This window comes from Sciurus vulgaris (assembly GCF_902686455.1).
Source record: "Sciurus vulgaris genome assembly, chromosome: 1".
NCBI lineage: Eukaryota > Metazoa > Chordata > Mammalia > Rodentia > Sciuridae > Sciurus > Sciurus vulgaris.
The window spans coordinates 182,699,810-182,718,216 of record NC_136461.1 but is presented as its reverse complement, the minus strand read 5'-3'; the positions used below and the strand labels follow the sequence as shown (position 1 = coordinate 182,718,216).

Genomic DNA, 18,407 nt, shown 5'->3' with positions numbered 1-18,407 from the left:
TCATTTGTTAAAGACAATGACTGCAGCTTCCATTGGGGGGATCAACATTATTGACAACTGAAGCCATCTTTAAATAACACTCCATCAAACCCTCTAAAAACCTAGGAGATGGTGGTTGCCTTTTTACCTGTAACTTGATTTTCAGAGCAAACTTCTCTATCTGATTTCAGTGAAAACACAGTGAAATATGGAATGATGAATTTTCTTGATGTATTTATTCATTATGTCTGAACTTCCTAGCTTACTTGGAAACATTATCAATATTTATGACTAAACTTCAATTGAATTTTAAATCAATATAAACTTATAAAGCTCAAGTATAGCATAACCTTTCTCTTGGCATACAAAGTATAAACTGTAGTTTGAATATAACTTCTTTGTGTTTTGAAAACAAACATAAAGAAGCAATGTCTATGTATAAAATGAAAAGTTTAGAGTGACAAAAAAGTCATGTTTTAAAAATAGAGTATTAATATTTGAAAGGCAATTTTCATGGTGTTTGGTAATTTCATCTCGGGGAATTTTTTCCCCCACCTTGAGAAGCCCAAGCTTCAATGATTCTTGTAACAACCTTTATGATTTTTCCATGCTACTGTCATTTGCTTAAGACTCCTTTAAATTGACAGTTACTGGTTAAAGTTTAAATTCTTTTAAAAGAGAAATGTCATGTCACTAATGTAAATGGAAAACTTATATTCACTGTTGGAAAATGGAAATGTAAAAATATGATGAAATGTTTCTCCATCACATAAGGCAGCAATTTGAGAACATCTTTTTCATTCCCCTGTTATTCACTGATTGATCTTCAACTGTTCCCCAAATCTCTGCTTTGTAAAATCTGAAAATTGGCACTTGAAATTGCCTTGACTGCAGGCCACAGAGACCACATGGATTGCATATTCAGGCGGGAGAAGTGAGAAGAATCTTAAAATCTTTGGGATAACCTTGAATTAGTTCCTTCTATTCTCTTTAAAAAGTTTAATGCATATTTCTGTTGGATACTAGCTATTTTGCTGAATTCTAATTTTTTTTTTCTTTTTTTTTTTTTGTATTAGGGCTTGAACCCAGGGGTGCTTTATCCCCAGTCTTTATTGACCCGCTGAGGCTGGCCTTGAATTTGCAATCCTCCTGCCTTAGTCTCCCAGATTCTAGACTATTTTGATACATTTTAGGTCACTACCACATCAGAAATCTGTCTGATCTGTTATGTGTCCCTTCAGTTCTGAGCTTGCTTACTAAGTAATCTTTGATCCCAGTGTCATTTCAGTCACATACATAAATCTATACCTATGTTTTCAGTTCCTTTCAGAAGTTTGTCTTAGGGAAAAGAGGGGTGGGAGAGGTGGGGGGGAAGGAAAAAAAATAACAATGAATCAAACAACATTACCCTATGTAAATTATGATTACAGAAATGGTATGCCTTGACTCCATGTACAGAGAAACAACATGTATCCCATTTGTTTACAATAAAAAAAAAAAAAGAAGTTTGTCTTATTTATTCAAAAAGTCTTGGTTTCTTAAGTTGACCTGAGGCCTACCAAGATCATTATTTATCCTCTGTATTAGGGTCATCTAAGACCACAATGAAAGGAACCTGGACTCTGAACCTTCGTGAACTGGTCTCAAAAGTCAAAGACATCAAATATAGGGAAAAAAAAGTACATTGGATACAAAATAAAGGTCTTCACAAGAGTCATGGGAATGAAAAATGATTAGATTGAGAACACCCCTTCTCAAGTATTCTAAATAACACATTAGCTATTTTATAATTTAAGAACAGCAAAAAGTATTTTTTGAGATATTTAGGACAATTTTTTCTTTAAAATATCTACCTCACTTCATCAATAAATATATTAAATTAATACTTCTCCTTCAAATGGTTCATTTAAAATAGTTGTCTTTAGCTGGGCACAGTGGCACACACCTGTAATCCTGGTGGCTCAGGAGGCAGAGGCAGGAGGATCAAGTTCAAACCCAACCTCAGCCATTTAGTCAGGCCATAAGCAACTTAGCGAGATGCTGTCTCAAAATTGAAAAAAAAAAGGGGTGTGTGTGGGATGTAGTTCAGTGGTTCAACCAGTGGTTTGGTACTGGGTTCAATCACCAGTACCAAAAAAATTAAAAATTAAAATAAAATAAAATAGATTCTGTGGCTTTCCTGGTTAGGAACTGCTAAAAGAGTAAAGTCTAATCCTTGCATATAGATTTTTCTTATAAATGGAAGGCAGAGAAGTCCTGATGTTTGCTAGTTTTATGTGATAAATCATTTATGAAATAACACCATATATGTAATAGACTATGTTGAGTAACTAGTTCACTTACACTATACACCTACCATTAATGAGATCAACAAAACCACTGCTCACGATAGCCACTGGTGAAAGTCTTCGTGTTTCTGTGTCAGCATCCAAGCTTTCAATAACCATCATTGCATACTCCATACCAAAGCACTGATAGCTCTGCCACTCTGGAATGTATTTACAGGTAGAATCTCTAATAATTCCTAGAAACATATGTATATGCATTTTAGCCATGAGAAATAACCTCTCTGCAAAATATTCACACACCTACTTTTTGGTATGAGATTAATAAAAAAGTAGAACATATGCATTATTGGTTGAGTACATCAATCATGAAAAATGTGCTTTGTTTCATGAACTTATGGTCTAACAATATAAGATTCAACAAACCTTTATAAGGTGCTTTCTCAGTGACAGGAATTTTACTTCCATTCAAGAATGTGAGCATCACCTTAGGAATTCTGTAGTCTCCAATTCCTAGTTGACTATTTCCATTCCACTCATATTCTGCTTGAGGTATCACTGAACCAGAATTCCCTAGAAAGGAGCCATCCATGTCTCTAAGAAAAGATTTTCTTTTGGCATCACAAACCATGTCTACGCAATCAGATGGATTCACTTTACTAGGAAGAAAAGGCAAAAATGAAAGATTTAGTGCCTTGTTCTAAGAAAGCAAGATGAATAGACTTGAGTATTTGACAAGTGGGTTTAAAAACGTTGATTGATTTAATCTTGTTTCAAAAGGACTTAAAGTGGGACCCAGTAGCATATACAATTAGCATTGTAATGAGGTCTGTTTTTCCATTGTGCTGATTTGGTTCATTAGTATGAATTCGTTAATATTTCAAAATGACAAGTTGTACCTGTGGGATGCAAAATTAGAATTCCAATATGCTATCCCATAATTGTTGAGTGATAGATTTCATTTTTGTGTATGGTTCATAATATACTAACTTTGGCCTACAGAGCAGGTAAATGGTTACTCTGTTGTACAAGACATCTTAAATCCCTATGTGAGGCAGGAAGTCATTATTTTTCCCTCCCTCCTTGTCTTTAAAAATTAAAAAGCATTACTTATTATGAAATAATTTAAATATTTAGTGAAAATTCAGCCTCTTTCACATTCTTATTCTGAGTCTTAGGCTCTTCACCTATTGCAGATTGTTGCATAGTCTCATAGACCTTTGTCTGTGCACAGACAGATATACTTGGATTGTGATTTTTATGCTACATATTGGTGACCATTCTGTAGATTAAGAAACAAAGCATTATAAATGTGTCATATAGTTCAACCATATGTGGTACATTAACTTCATCTTGAGTTACCTGGAGTGTTGATTGTTCCCTGCTATACTAATAAAATAGGTGCCAAATTGCAATGTATTGTATATTAAATAATATATGGTATACAAATAATACCATGATATAGGCTGTGAAGAAATATATTTTATATCAGAGGTATAGCACAATATAGAGTAGAAAGCTCAGATCTTATTAGGTTGTACCTAGCATCTCTCTCTTTTTGTTGTAAGAGGAACATGGGCTATAAGTTGTCCTTTACTGTAATATTCTAGTTTGTGAGAAGAATTTTAATAAGCATTTCTGTTGTTCATGTGGTCTTTGTATTCAAGTATGTACAACATGCTTTTGTAAGCAAGTCTATGAGTAGACTGCTTGGTGGCACACTTTCATTTCATGGCTCTGAGTTTAGTTTCAGGTTCACAAGATACAGAGCCTGAGAGGTGGATTTTTGTGTTAGTTATGGAAACAGCACTCTCAAAAAGAAGGAAGAGAAACCACAAAGAGAAAAAGAAAGAAGATGACTGTGGTCTTTAGGTTAGTTTCATTCTGATTCCATGGAAAGCTCTGCTACTTGAAATGCATTACAGTTGTTGCTACTTCAAGACACAGAGGCCAACCTTGTATTCTGGAACTGATCAGTACCGCAAGTGTAGTGGTAGGATTGAGGGCTTTGGATAAAATCAAAATTCTGAAAAAAGCAGGTAATTATGCTATAAACCAACATTTAGATCACTGCCTTGTAAAGAAGATCTGAGAGAACACCAACAGCATCCGCTAGGAGTGTGGACCTCAAAGTAATTATATTTAAAAGCATAATATTTTCTTCATGACCTGAATATTAAAATTATAAATTAAATCTGAATAATTCAATGTCAACTAAATAGAAACTATCTAGTGAGAAAGGGACTCTACTGAACCAAAAATCACAGTAGTTAAACAATTATTAAATGAGTAAGTGTTGGGCTATCATCAAAGTAAAATCAGATGAAGTCAAACTACTTAGGATATGTTGCATTTTTTGGAGCATGCCTATTTAATTACAGAAAAATATTCCTTTTTTTAATCCCCTAAAGTGCAAATGTCCAAAAATCTCTGATAGAATTTTTCTTTCTTCCAATATTGTTTACATTAAATTCCTGATCTGTACTGTCAAAAACAGCAGTTATTGGTTATGTTCTTCTATGTCCTAGAATCCAAATAACTAGCTTCCATAAATATTCTGATATCACTGATTTTATAAGCATAAAACCATTGCTCCAAGTTCTGTGTATTTATAATCACTGTGATTAGAAAGACTGATGTTTAATTTCCAAGCACATTTGGAGTGCCTATGATAGGATATTTGGAAAACAACCAGTAGCAAAAATAACAGAAAGAAGACCTAGATGCCCTTTAATAGATGAATGGATAAAGAAACTGTGGTATATATACACAATGGAATATTAATCAGCCATAAAGAAGAATAAAATTATGACATTCCCAGGTAAATAGATGGAGTTGGAGAATCATGCTTAGTAAAATAAGCCAATCCCCCAAATCCAAAGGCTGAATGATTTCTCTGATAAGTAGATGATAATACATAACAGGGGTGGGGGTAAGGGAAGAATGGAGGAAGGATGGATTGTGCAGAGGAAAATGAGGGGTGGGAAGGAAAGAAAGATAATAGAATGAGACAAACATCATTACCATATATACATGTATGATTACACAAATGGTGTGATTCTATTTCATGTACAACCAGAGAAATGAAAGTTGTACTCCATTTGTGTACAATGAATCAGAAAATAATAATGAAGGCCTATAAATTATAAATGGCAGGATAATTTTGTGGGGGCTAAAGATGTTGATAGTCACCTTTTCAAACAAATTATCATTAAAGTGATGTTTTTATGTCTTTGTAAAAAAAAAAAAGAAGAAATGATAGAGATATATCTCATCCTTTAATGACTATTAATGGAGAGGTATCAATGTAAAATAAGTTTTAGACCCGGCCTCGTCTTTTATATTTAATGACCTTCTATCGTTGTTTGCAGTACTAGGGATTAAACCCACATATGCTAGGCAAGCACTCTACCACTGAGCTACATCTGCAAATCTTTTTTAAAAATTTAAAATTTTGAGACAGGATCTCTAAATTTCCCAGGCTGATCTGGAACTTGTGATCCTCCTACCTGAGCCTCCTGAGTAGCGAGATGACAGAATGTGATACCATGCCCAGCAATGCTGACATTATAGATAATACATAGAAATAAAAGTGAAAATATATAGTAAAGCCCAGTTTTAAAAACTCAACTGGGAAAACTTAGATTTAGGTTATTAAATTCTGAATTTTCAAAATTCTGATTAAAGTTTGGTAGAAATTAGCAGTTATTTTAATATACAATTTTCTCAGATCTTTAACAGGACAGAGGAAGAATGGAAAATTATAAATATAGGAAAGAAAAAGCTGAGTTTTCACATTTTTTACCTTATATCAGGCCTGTGTATAAATATTTTGGATTGTTCAATAGTATCAATGAGTTGAATATTCTTCACATGGATTGGATGTTGCAAGTCCTCATTTAAAGGGTTAGTAATGAATATCACATTAGTTTCCCCTGAGCAAACATTCTTAAATCCAATGAATGTTGAATCTAAAACATAAATAATACAAAAGTAATTATTTTCTTTGGAGAAAGTGGTAAAACAGATTCATTCCAAGCACATTTATCTAACTCATCCTTTGCTACCTTTTTTAACATGGAGCTCTTCCCTGATATGGTAAAAAAAAAAAAAAAGTCTACCATTATTTATGGTAGAGTATTGTTGCCCTATATCTATACGACTGGTTAATCCTCTCCCACATATTCTCTCAACTTGGCCATGTGACTTAGTTTGGTCAATGGGACAAGAGTAATTAGCAGAAAACTGGAGAGTACTTGGGTATTAGGGCTAGCTCTTTCTTGATGCTCCTGGGAATTCCATAACTTTAAACATGTGAGTAAGTGCAAATACTCTGTTAGTTGGTTTTACATCACTGTGAACAAAATACCTGACATGAACACCTTAGAGGAGGTAGTTTATTTTGGTTCATGGTTTCAGAGGTATAGTACATGGTGGACCAACTCCATTGCTCTAGGCCCCAGGTGAGTCAGAACATCATGGTGGAAGGGCATGATGGAAGAGTTATGTTCCCTTCATGGCAGCCAGGAAGCAGAAAGAGAGGAAGGGGTCACAAGGAAAATGAACTCTTCCAGGGCATGCCCCAGTGACCCACTTTCTCCAGCTATGTCCCTTTTGCCGATATATACCACTAGTTCATTCAAAGTAGGATGGGCTAAAGCTCTCACAGTCCAATCATTTCAATTCTGAACATTCCTGCATTAATATAGGAGCTTCGGGGAGATACCTCACATCCAAACCATAACATATTCCTATCACCCCTGTGAATAGACAGCACTGCTGTTAGTAAGCACCAACCAGTAGACATGAAAGTAAGGCTATCCCAGACTAACCAGACCATAGCCATCCTGGCAGTCTAATGAATAAGCCCAGATATAAACAGCAGAAGAACTACTTGGCTGATGAAGGCTCAAATTGCCAATCCACAGACCATGAGCTAATAAATGGTTGTTTAAAGACTCTAAGTTTTGGGGGTGGTTTGTTATGCAACAAAGACTAATTGAAACACTATTTTTGTCTTTGCTTCTTTGCTTCTTTTATGTGATCAAAATAAAAATGATTGAATCCAGAAACTTAATCTCCATTGTCCTTAAAATCCAATAAATCAAAATACAGAAAAGCAAAAGGTGGCCTCCAAATTTCTTAAAGCAGGTATTGTTACACATTACACTTCTTAATTATATTTTCTCTTAAGAGATTTTACACATGAATACGAATCGATAGATGGGTATTAATCAAATGCCACAGTAAAAGATGCTGTTTGTTTCCTGCCTAAATCTCTTTTACTGAGGCAGTGTACCCAATCCCTAGTTCCTCTTGTAAGTGTTGGCTAAAAACCACATGAAACTGTCTTCTCTAAAGAATTTCCCTTGGTCACTTGAGGGTCCCTCACCTTAGAGATTATGTACCTCCACCATTAATACAAGGATAACTATGACTGACTGGAAGGAGATATGGAAGAATCTTAGGAAAAATACGGAGTATAATTTATATGCCACAGCTCTCTAAAATATCAGATAGAAGCCAGACTCTAGTTGAGGCCATATCCTTGCTTAGATTCCTCCTGTATTCTATCCTATTTCTCTCACTCCCTTTCACCTGAAAGCACTTGCATAAGAATTTCACTCCTGGGTCTACTTCTAGCAGGTGGATGAATCTGTGGAAGTGGGTATAAAGTACATGTATTGCTTATAGAAATCATTCAATACAGAAGAATTCCTGGAGAACCAAAGGAATAGAATGATTTTTCCAGTAGATGTCAGCTAATCTTTGTCTTCAGCTCCTCCAGTCATTTCCAAATAGACTTATGAGCTAAGTAGCCTTGGTGGTAGAAATAGAGGCTATGTGTGGACTCAAGGCATGAATGCCTTCTTTGAAAGGTCAATCACGTTACTTCTACCACTTAATGACTAACCAAAATTTCTAGGCACAGAAAACAAAGCTGAGTCTTTAGTACATTCTTCAGGAAGTCAATTAATTAATTAAATTTAAATTGATTATATCAGATTTATTCTACCCTGGAAAGGTAGAATTCATATTGACTGGTATTGATATGTTTTCCTAGTATGAATTCTCCTTTCTTGATTATAGGAATTCAGTCATCCTAACACTAACAAAGTGATCTAATTACATGGGATTCTTCACAACATGACCATGGACTAATAATCTAGTATTGCAACATGGATATAATGGTGGGCATATAACAATGGGATCACTATGGGGCAATTGCTCTAATAGTGTACTCTACAGCATTCAGAACCTATTAGCCTAACAGACTGATGCAATAGTCTCAAGGAGGTACAATTGTGGTGACAGCTTTAGAAATGGCAACCTGGAAAAATATGTTAGTAACTTAAAAAACCAACAGCCATTCTATGATGCTAAATACACAAAATAATAGAATACATGGTACCGAAGTCTAGAAGCAGGAATAACCTGTTCACCAGTATGTCTGGAAAACTACTTGGGAAATTTGGCTTCTAATCCTACAATTTTATTTATTTATTTGGTTTTATTTTGATTATTATTATTTTTTTTGCAATGCTAGGGATTAAACCTAGGACTTCATGGATGCTAGCCAAGTACTCTACCACTGAGCTACATCCATAGCCCTCAATCCTACAATTTTAGATTTCATGAGTCTGGAAGTCATAGGACTCGGAGGGATAATGTTTCCACCAGGGCATATAGTACATGTCCTAGTAAACATAAATCGATGACTACCTCATGGTCACTTTGGTTGTCAGATAAATAAAGCATTTACCATCTAGAAGAGGTGTAACTGACCCTGATCACTACAGAGAGGGAGGCGTACTACTACATAAGGGAGGCAGGAAGTACTTACATGATCCACTGGGATATATGCCCAGAGTTAGCTACAAATGGGCAAGTACAGAAATCATGGTTTCAGAAGGGACCTTTTAATAACAGGGGTGAGAGTCTGAGCCATCCTACCAGACTAGCTATCTTGGCCAATGAAATTGTTAGCTAAGAAGGAAGGAAATATAGAAAGGATGATGGAGGAGAGACATGTGTATCACTTTCGATCTAAGGACTAGCTTTGTAAGTGTGATTACTATCCTTCTTAAAACATGTCCCAGAAATTTTGACCATGGAGAATAAACTTAATGTAACTAGTAGAACAAATTTCATTTAACTAACTTAAAAAATGCAAGCAAATGCAAGTGGCCCCAGGAGTGAACTGAAGCAGACATAGACCAGCAAACTCATCTCCCATCTCAGTTGAGTATTGGTTATTAACTGCTCAGAGCAGTCATCTTTTTCAGAGAATTAGCTTTAGCCAAACGGGAGCAATGTCACCAGGAAATTAAAGCCTTCCCCACAGTGCAGCTGTATCCAAACACTGACTAATATGGAGGTACAAGTGTTCACTCCCCACTCCCTCAATGAGAGACAACTCATTGGCAATTTACATTCCAGAATTCTCTGATGGGATCAAGTAGAGTTATACTCCAGCTTATGCTACACACTTGCTGAGCAACTTCCCTTACTCTCTCCTTCAGTACCTTTCCCTTAAGCATTCTTTCTATAAACTGCTAACACAAAAATTCTCATCTAAAGTTCTGCTTCCAAGGAATTCAGCCTAAGTCAACCACCTTTCATATGCCGTCTTTTAAGACTGTGCCTTAGGAAAGAAGAACAATTATTTGTGTTTCTTTCAGCAATTTTACTTTTAAGACTCCATTTCATAAGAAAATTTTAATGCTATATATTTATAATATTTTAGGAAATAATCTTTATTTATAGCAATATGTGTTCAACTGAAACCTATGTAGCATGTTATATAATGTTCTCTGATGATATTCTCATTATAAGAAACAGTGAAAAATGATGGTCATATGTTTCACATTTCTGAGACCTAAAGTTATGGGGAATAATATGCCAAACCTTAGATGTCTAATTTATGAACCACTTCATTCAAAGAGACACTGGGTTAAATTAACAGGGAAGAGAGACTTGTGAAACAAATACAGTGTGGCGCAGCATAGTTAAAACGCAAAATGAAAATAGAGTGTTCACACATTCATTTATATATAATTATTTTAAATTTCTAAGGAGGCCATCTGTTTCAGTGGATTTTGTGTCAGGAGAATTTTATTTGAATTCTAGTTTTGCCAATAATTGTGGCAATTCCATAAGATATTTAAGTTCAGTTGTAAAAGGAGATAGTAATATATCATCCTACTTATATAAAAGGGCTTTTGCAAATTATATTAAATCACTCTACCAGAGTTATTTTCTGTTGGTTTGGAAGAAAAATGTCATTCTTCAATATGTAAAAATTTTTCCAGGGAACCATTCTTGAAACTACCTCTGATGTCTAACTTCTTTTCAATATTATTGAGAAGATTCATATAAAAATTCATTTAAATAGTTTTTACTTACAATAAAACATTATTAGTTATGCAGTACTTTATATATTCATTATAGAACTTAGTTGTATATATTCATAAAAGTCTGTTCAAACTTGCCTGAGACATCCAAAAGGCCACTGATAGCATTGTAACTCATGATCCCTGCATGAGGCTTCCTCGGTGACATGTTATGAGCTGAAGCAAAGGTAGGCCAACAAATCCCACTTCTGCCACCTTTGACAGAAAGAAAAAAGTTAACAGAACGTGAATTTGCATTTATGTGAATGTCAACATTGAAATTTCAAATTTTCACCTGAAGGAGGTCTGGAACTCCGATGTGCAGCAGTGAGCTCAATATTGGGATCATCATTAGTTAGGACATCAGAGCAATTAAATGCAGGACTACTTCCAACAATTAATGAGCTCTGTTTTTAAAAAAAGCCAAACAATATACTGTTAATAACAGTGCTTCCTAAAATAAAACACAATAATGAATAATACTGAACTCTAGCAAAGCAACAATCACACAATTTAGAAGTAGAATATTCTTTAAAACAAAGAAGAAAAAGGTCTGATTGTTGCCTCAACTGGAATGACACTCAAAGCAGGAGACATTATATGTACATAATGATATAAAATGACATGTTATGTTCCTGTGATATAAATATGTCAGGAATAGTAGAATCACAAAGTGGAGGAAGTGTTATTACCACCTATGCTCTTTCAAGAAAGGCTTCCTGGAGTGAAAATTTAATGAACTATTGTACAATTAGTAGGTGAAAAGCAAGAGTAGGTGAGGGAAGGGGAAGGAGAGGTAAGAATAAAGTTTTCTGGTAGAGGGCATGATGGCAAAGGCAGAAAGGTATGGGCTAGACAGAAGTCAAGGAAATTATTAGTCTCTCAATAATTTTACCGTTCTCAGAGTTAATCTTTCTCCTTGTTCATTTCTTACCTTAACCTGTACTGTTTTACTGGAAATTTTGTGAGAAACAGCAGCTGGCATGTAAATCATTGAAAAAATAGCCATTCCATTATCAACCAGGGTCGTGTTATAGATGTGCACACTCTCTGTGGTCTGCAAAACAATTTGTATGTTACATAATGCTAAGAACAATCATAAAAATAAATACTCACCATCTTCAGTCACATTTACCTGAAAATAAATTCCATAATCCCAGCATGTCCAAATAGTAAATCCCTGTATAAGAGAACATCCAGGAAGGCCATCTTGATTCATATAGATGCCATATAAACCTCCATGGGCTTCATTGTCAAACCAGTTTTCCATGGGATTAGATTGTCCTTCACAGAAAATATAGACCCAGATAATTAATGTTACAAGCTGTGCTACATTGGTTTAATAAACAGCATCAAAGTTAACAAAATTTTATATAGATGTGTGTGTGCATATGCACACACACATAGTTCCAATGTAAATTTTAATGTTTTCAAGGCTCACTCTACTTATTCTTTGGCCTTATCTAATAAGTCTCTTCATTGTTACTGAGAATAATTGGATACTCATTTGTGAAAGTTTGGTTTAGTGTTAGCACCCTAATTATTATATCTGTTTAAACAAAACATGAGTTTTATTAGAAAGAGGATGGGGATTAGATTCAAACAAACCTAAACCTAAAATACAGTCAAACCACTTGCTGTCTGTAAAATGCTGCCCCTGCCCACCTTTTTGTTGCTGGCTCTTTCTGTTCATACCATTTTCAAGAGTCACTTCCTTAAAAAGGCTTTCCCTGACCACTTGATTCAACATGGTACTTCAGTCATTTAACATTGACTTAAAATCTTTTCACTTGGTATTGTATTTATTATTTGTGAAGTATTCTTTCCTATTTCCTAGTAGAAAGTAAGCTTCATGGGAGGAACTACTGTGTCAGGCTCATTCATCACCATTATTCCTAGATCCTAGACAAAATTCAGAGATAGGTGCTCCTTAAATATATTTTTAATTGTTATATGTGTGATCTCAGGAAAGTTGTTTAACTTTTTAGAATCTTAGTTTCTTTGTGCATAAAAAGTTTTAATGCCTAATTCAGGTTGCTGGTTTTTTTCCCCTCAAATGAAACAAAATAAACCACATAAAGTGTATTGCAAATACCCCCAATAAATGAACCTATATTCATTGTTAATATACAACAGAATTTAATTGGGTTTTAATGAAAGTTTTACTTATGTCTGAATCAGATCAGTAACCTCAATAACTAACTCCATCTCCAAACATGCATAAGTTGAATAATTGTCTTCACAGAGCAGCAAAGGATATTTAGGACCAGCTGTCTGACTTGGATCTTCTGGTATCCGATTTCCTTCTATCTTCTGTTGATTTTCCCTTTATCCTAGTTCTTTGAATTTTATCAACTCCCGCCTAGGGTTGATTTTGTTCCTCCCTAGAAAAATGTTTTCTCCCTGAACCCATAGAGTGTAGCCCCATATCAAGTATGACCCCTTCTCTGGACCTACCGCATGCCAATGTTCCCTTCCTGGCAACCCAGACTCTTTTTTGGGATGATTTGGATAAACTGATGAGGGTTATAGGAACTTAATCCCCCACTCCTTGGTGATGTTTCATATTTCAATTGCTATAAATCCAAAACCTTATAAAAGTTCTCAATTATTTAGTAATATCAATATAACCAGTGAAAAATGTATTACATGGCATTATACATATTAGTAAATATTCATATTCAAAGGTCATATTTGATTTCCATAAAACCATTACAATGTCATAAAAGTTGTTGAGAAATTACAGATTTTAATTTTTAATGTCAAAGAAAAGCTACTTTGTGTTGTTGGAAACAGATATTTAATAGGAGCATATATGAAGGAATCAAATATGCTGACAAAGTTGTTTTATTCCTTTGAAATTATTTTGGACAAGAATAAAATTAGCTTGTCAATAATTTCTGAATTTATGGAGAAAATACTGATTCAAATAATCTTAAAAATAACTAACCATTAACGAGTATACTAGTTAAAACAGGAGAATCTTATGGTATGTAAATTATACCTAATAAAGTTATTAAAAATAATACCATGCTGAAATTTTTAAAAATCAATTCTAAAAGGCACACAATTTTTTCAGGGAAAGTTCTATTCCATTTAACTTTAAGTTTCTAAAGAGATAAAGCTGAAACTTTATAATTTTACTTTTTTTGATGTGGTAATAATTAATTTACATGGCTTAATAATCAAGACCTTTTAAGAAGTCCCTATTCACCTTGTTCCCATTCACCTTCTAAACCTTTTTGTCTTTACATGTTCGGTATTTCTTTATGTAAGCACACATGCCAAACACATCCTTATTTTCTTTCCTTTCTTCCACAAAGCATCTTATAAATGGATCATATACAATTATATATACCATTGTACACCTTCCACTTATCCTGGAGATTTCTCCATATCACACACAAAGCTCTTCTGCCTTCTTGCTTAGAGGGATCTAGTGTTCAACTGTTTGACTTAAACAACCAGTCCACCATTAAGGAATACAGAGTGGCTTTCAACTCTCTGCTAGCATTCATGAAAAACCTTGTTTATAAATCATTTTCTAAGTATGTAAAGGCAACCATTACTAGATTACTAGCAATGGAAATGCCAAGATGGTGCATACCTGTAATCCCAGGGGCTCAGGAGGCTGAGACAAGAGGATCACTAGTTCAAAGCCAGCCTCAGCAACTTAGCAAGGTCCTAAGCAACTCAGCAAGACCCTGTCTCTAAATAAAATACAAAAAAAATCGCTGGGGGTATGGTTCAGTGGGGTTAAGCACCCCTGAGTTCAATTCCTGATACCAAAAAAAAAAAAAACAAAACAGTAAGTGTATGATATGATTTTGGTAGATATTGTCAGATTCCCTCATGTAGAGGTTATTTTATTTTGTTTTGTCCTCCAACAGGCAAGATGTAATTTTCCTGCTTCTCTCCAGTCTTGCAAAAAGAGTAGATGTTCGGTTAGTTCTTGATTTTTAGTAATCTAATAGAAAAATGTATTTCACAACTATTCATGTCTTTTGGCTTATTTTGCATTCATGTTTAATACATGAATATTGGGCATTTATTCAATTAAAGCAGAAGCCTAGGGTAGTGCCATATCCCTACAGCGAGTATCTTTTTTTGCCATAGAAGTGCTATTTCTGTGAATGTGATAGTGGGATGAGGTACTCAGTATTTTAATACCAACCAAATCAAGAACAAATGTTGCTAATGGGATTTTTAAATCATAAACTTAGAAGAACCAAGTTTTCCTTAAAAGTCTATTCATTTTTCTTTAGACTTAATATTTTTAATTTGAAAAAACTGAACTTGTTGAGTTTTTTCAATGTTCAGAAGGAAGAAAGATCACATAATTAATCAACAAACAATAATTTTTCATTTTAAACACATTTGAACAAGTTATTTCCTAGTGTTAGTGATTCTATGCTAAGACTTACTTGAACAAGGTTCACCATCAATGCGGTATCCTGCTCTTCCAAATCCAGCAACTACATTATTTTGTAAAATTGTATTGGTCCCTTTATTTACCTAGCACAATGATAAAGAAAATACTTTGGGTTAGGTTATTACACAGTTATCCAATGAAAGTAAGTATTTAACAACATACTTGTGAAAATCTTTAAGTATGATAAGAGTTCAGAAGAAATTATTCACTCCATTTAAAACCATCACTAAGTACTACATCCTTATTAGAAAACTGCATTAAAGAGATTTTGAAAAACTTCAATCAGAAAATATATTGAATAAGGTTCAAAATTTACAAGCTTAGGACAAATTTCAGTATTATAGGAAGTTCACAATGATGTTATTACTCCATTTATATTTTATTAAGAATTTGATCAATTTACTTTAAAAAAAAAAAAAAGACAATTAAGGCAATCGGAGTGTGCTGTAGGCTTCCCTGGTGACATTCATTTAAGTAAATCTATCATCCTCAAAACTAGGTTAGCACAGTGGGCTGTCAGAGTGGTAGAAAATGAAAGTATAGATCACAGAAGTTTGTTTCTTATTTATGGTATCAGCTTAACAGTAAAAAAGGAAAAAAAACTTCAAATATTTAAAACACTCTAGCTTTCCATATGGGGGAGGAAACTAAACCAGAGTTAATAAGTAACATGCACAAGGCACTTAGTCAAATAGCTGCAAAGAGACCCTTTACTCAAACTTGAGAATGAAAAATAATACTGGGGACAAAAGGAAATAAGACAACTATTTAAACCAATGAACTGAAAGAGAAAAAAAAGACAATGGCTATCAGAGTTCACAACATATTTAAATTTTTTTTTAGTTGTTGATGGACCTTGATTTTATTCATTTATTTATGTGTGGTGCTGATAATTGAACCTAGTGCCTCACACATGCTAGGTAAGTGCTCTATCACTGAGCCATAACCCCAGCCCAGATCACAACATATTTTTAAAAGTTTATTCACTCCTGCAGTTAACTCAAACATTTTATTTATTAGTTCATCAACCTCTAAGAAAGAAAAAGCTTTCAACAACATTTGGGGATTGGCAGTTCCTCACAGAAATTATAAATATAATTTTATATAATTATGAATTTGTTTTCGCTACCTCAATAGCTGCATGCCAAAGAGTCGAACTTAAATCTTTTCTGTTCTGATAGGTTCCTGGCCAAACAGAAAGTGCAACCAAATTTCCTCGGACTCTGTTGGCATCCCCCCATATTCTTATGCCTGTAATAAAATGCAGAAAGAAAGAAAAATTCCCCAATATACATACGTTAACTTATAATCAATATTTTCAGATAAGCATAAATAACCCTGCTTGAACTGGTAATGTCTTTCATTTTTTCATGACATTATTTTTCTAGTAGAACCTGACAAATGATCCTATTAGAATTTAGAATGAAGTCTCTGAACTCTTTGATATTGAACTCTACCGCTTCAATAAATACAGGAATTAGAATCTTCTAGGGTGCTTGTTCATAGGCTCCACCTCACATTTTAACAAACATGACTTTTATATACATTAAACAAGTCTATATTATGTTGTATACCAATATGAAACAAAACATACTTAAAATTATATGTATATTTTTAAATAGAACAATAGTTTCATCTATATTTGTGATTAATCTTTATAATTATATGTGAGGAGATTTAAAACTAAAGTAATGTAAATGCTTAGTGATTAGATAACTTACATTAGGTCGTGGTCTGGTAATAATTCTTCTGTGCCCTAGGACTGTACTCTCCAGATAGCCATAGCCACATGTGGCTATTGAAATGTAAATTAAGTACAATTAACATTAAAAATTGAGTTCCTCGGACAAGGTAGCCACAATTCAAGTGCTCATTAGCCACATGTAGCTTAGTGATTACTGTATCAGCACAGATATACACCCTTTCCATCCTCACAGAAAGATCAGTTGGCTCTAGGGTTTACTGATAAGATAGCCTCAGAAAGACAGGCTATTCAGAAAAAAATTATTATATTACCTTCCCCAACTGTAAAGTGAATGACGTTGTCATCTATGTCCAAGCCATCTGTCCCAAACACACCAATTGCTGGGGAGAATCCACGGTGGAAAGCACAGCCTCGGATATAAGATGAGCTGCGGTCTTCAATCTATGGAATACCAAGACCAGTAAGCATTGAAAATGCAAAATTAAAATATATTTAAAGGAGGCGATTGCCCAGGTCTTTTAAGAGTAGATCTTTTTGTCCTGGGAAATTTTCACATGTCTTGAACTTATAATTAAAAAAAGCTAAAGACATATGCATACTATCAATGTGAATTTTTAAATCTCTCAAGTTCTTTTTTATGCCTACATATTTATGTTATCACCTATAAAATGCCAAATTCTTAAAATTATTCTTCAGAATACTGTATTCTATGATGAGTGGGGGAGAGTTTTTTTTTTTTTTTTTTTTTCCCTAATTACAAAAAAAAAAAATCTCTAGGCACGAGGTTGCCATTTAGATGTCTCTAGGAATGAGTCAGTGAGCAGGTTAGGGGTTTCAACTTTAAACTTACAAAATTTTTTATTTCTACTAGAAAATATGCTCTTTCCCACTTTTCTTAAATCACCAGCCCTCTCAGGATATTTATTTTCTTACTTGTGGAAACATAGATAAACAGACATACTTATTATTTGAGAAATGTAGGAAATACTTCGTTTAACAGAAACTGCTAATCTTGGACTTAACAAAAGAAAGTGAAGATTTGAACCACTGTTATAGATGTTTAATTCTGTTACTTTTTCTCTGGTTTTTACTGACCTTAAATAAATGAATAAAATAAGTGAATCAAATACTGCTGAGTCTAAAAAAGTTCATGGGAAATATATTAAAAAAAGTTTTATTATATTAGATAATACTTTTAGCTATTTGAATATATAGCTGCTTAGTTAAATTAAAAAAAATTTTATTTTGAACATATGTAAAAATTAAAGTACAAACCTGTCCTAGGTTAAGAAATGTTACAGCATATCTTGGATCAGTGCTATCCCTGAAGCCCTCTTGACCACTGTGATAAAATTCCACATTACTTATTCTTGCATTTCCTAGGGGAGGGGAAGGTGAAAATAAAATTTCCTAAAACAAATAGAATAAAACATTTTGGGAAAGTTATATAAAACTCTTCAAATCTTCGTAGGTACTTCATTAGTTTTTCTTTGCTCCTTTAATGCAGAAAAGGCAGTATTCCTCAACTGTTTTATCCATTGGCCCCTTGTTAAGACATTTTTTTTCCCTAGCAGCCTTCCTTCCCCATAAAATTATAAAATTTTAACTACACA

At 34.0% G+C, this 18,407-nt stretch overlaps 1 protein-coding gene across 1 annotated transcript in view; it reads right to left on the bottom strand.

Annotated features, from left to right (window-relative positions):
- Window positions 1–18,407, bottom strand: part of PKHD1L1 (PKHD1 like 1) — a 144,597-nt gene that overhangs the window by 18,201 nt on the left and 107,989 nt on the right. The window contains exons 60-70 of the mRNA XM_079130920.1: window positions 18,070–18,173; window positions 17,106–17,235; window positions 16,219–16,340; window positions 15,082–15,172; window positions 11,793–11,941; window positions 11,592–11,714; window positions 10,953–11,064; window positions 10,757–10,873; window positions 6,070–6,235; window positions 2,691–2,923; window positions 2,336–2,503 (exon numbers count right to left, since the gene is read on the bottom strand). Of these exons, the coding sequence (XP_078987046.1) occupies window positions 2,336–2,503; window positions 2,691–2,923; window positions 6,070–6,235; window positions 10,757–10,873; window positions 10,953–11,064; window positions 11,592–11,714; window positions 11,793–11,941; window positions 15,082–15,172; window positions 16,219–16,340; window positions 17,106–17,235; window positions 18,070–18,173 (1,515 nt within the window). The remainder of the gene's footprint in view (window positions 1–2,335; window positions 2,504–2,690; window positions 2,924–6,069; window positions 6,236–10,756; window positions 10,874–10,952; window positions 11,065–11,591; window positions 11,715–11,792; window positions 11,942–15,081; window positions 15,173–16,218; window positions 16,341–17,105; window positions 17,236–18,069; window positions 18,174–18,407) is intronic.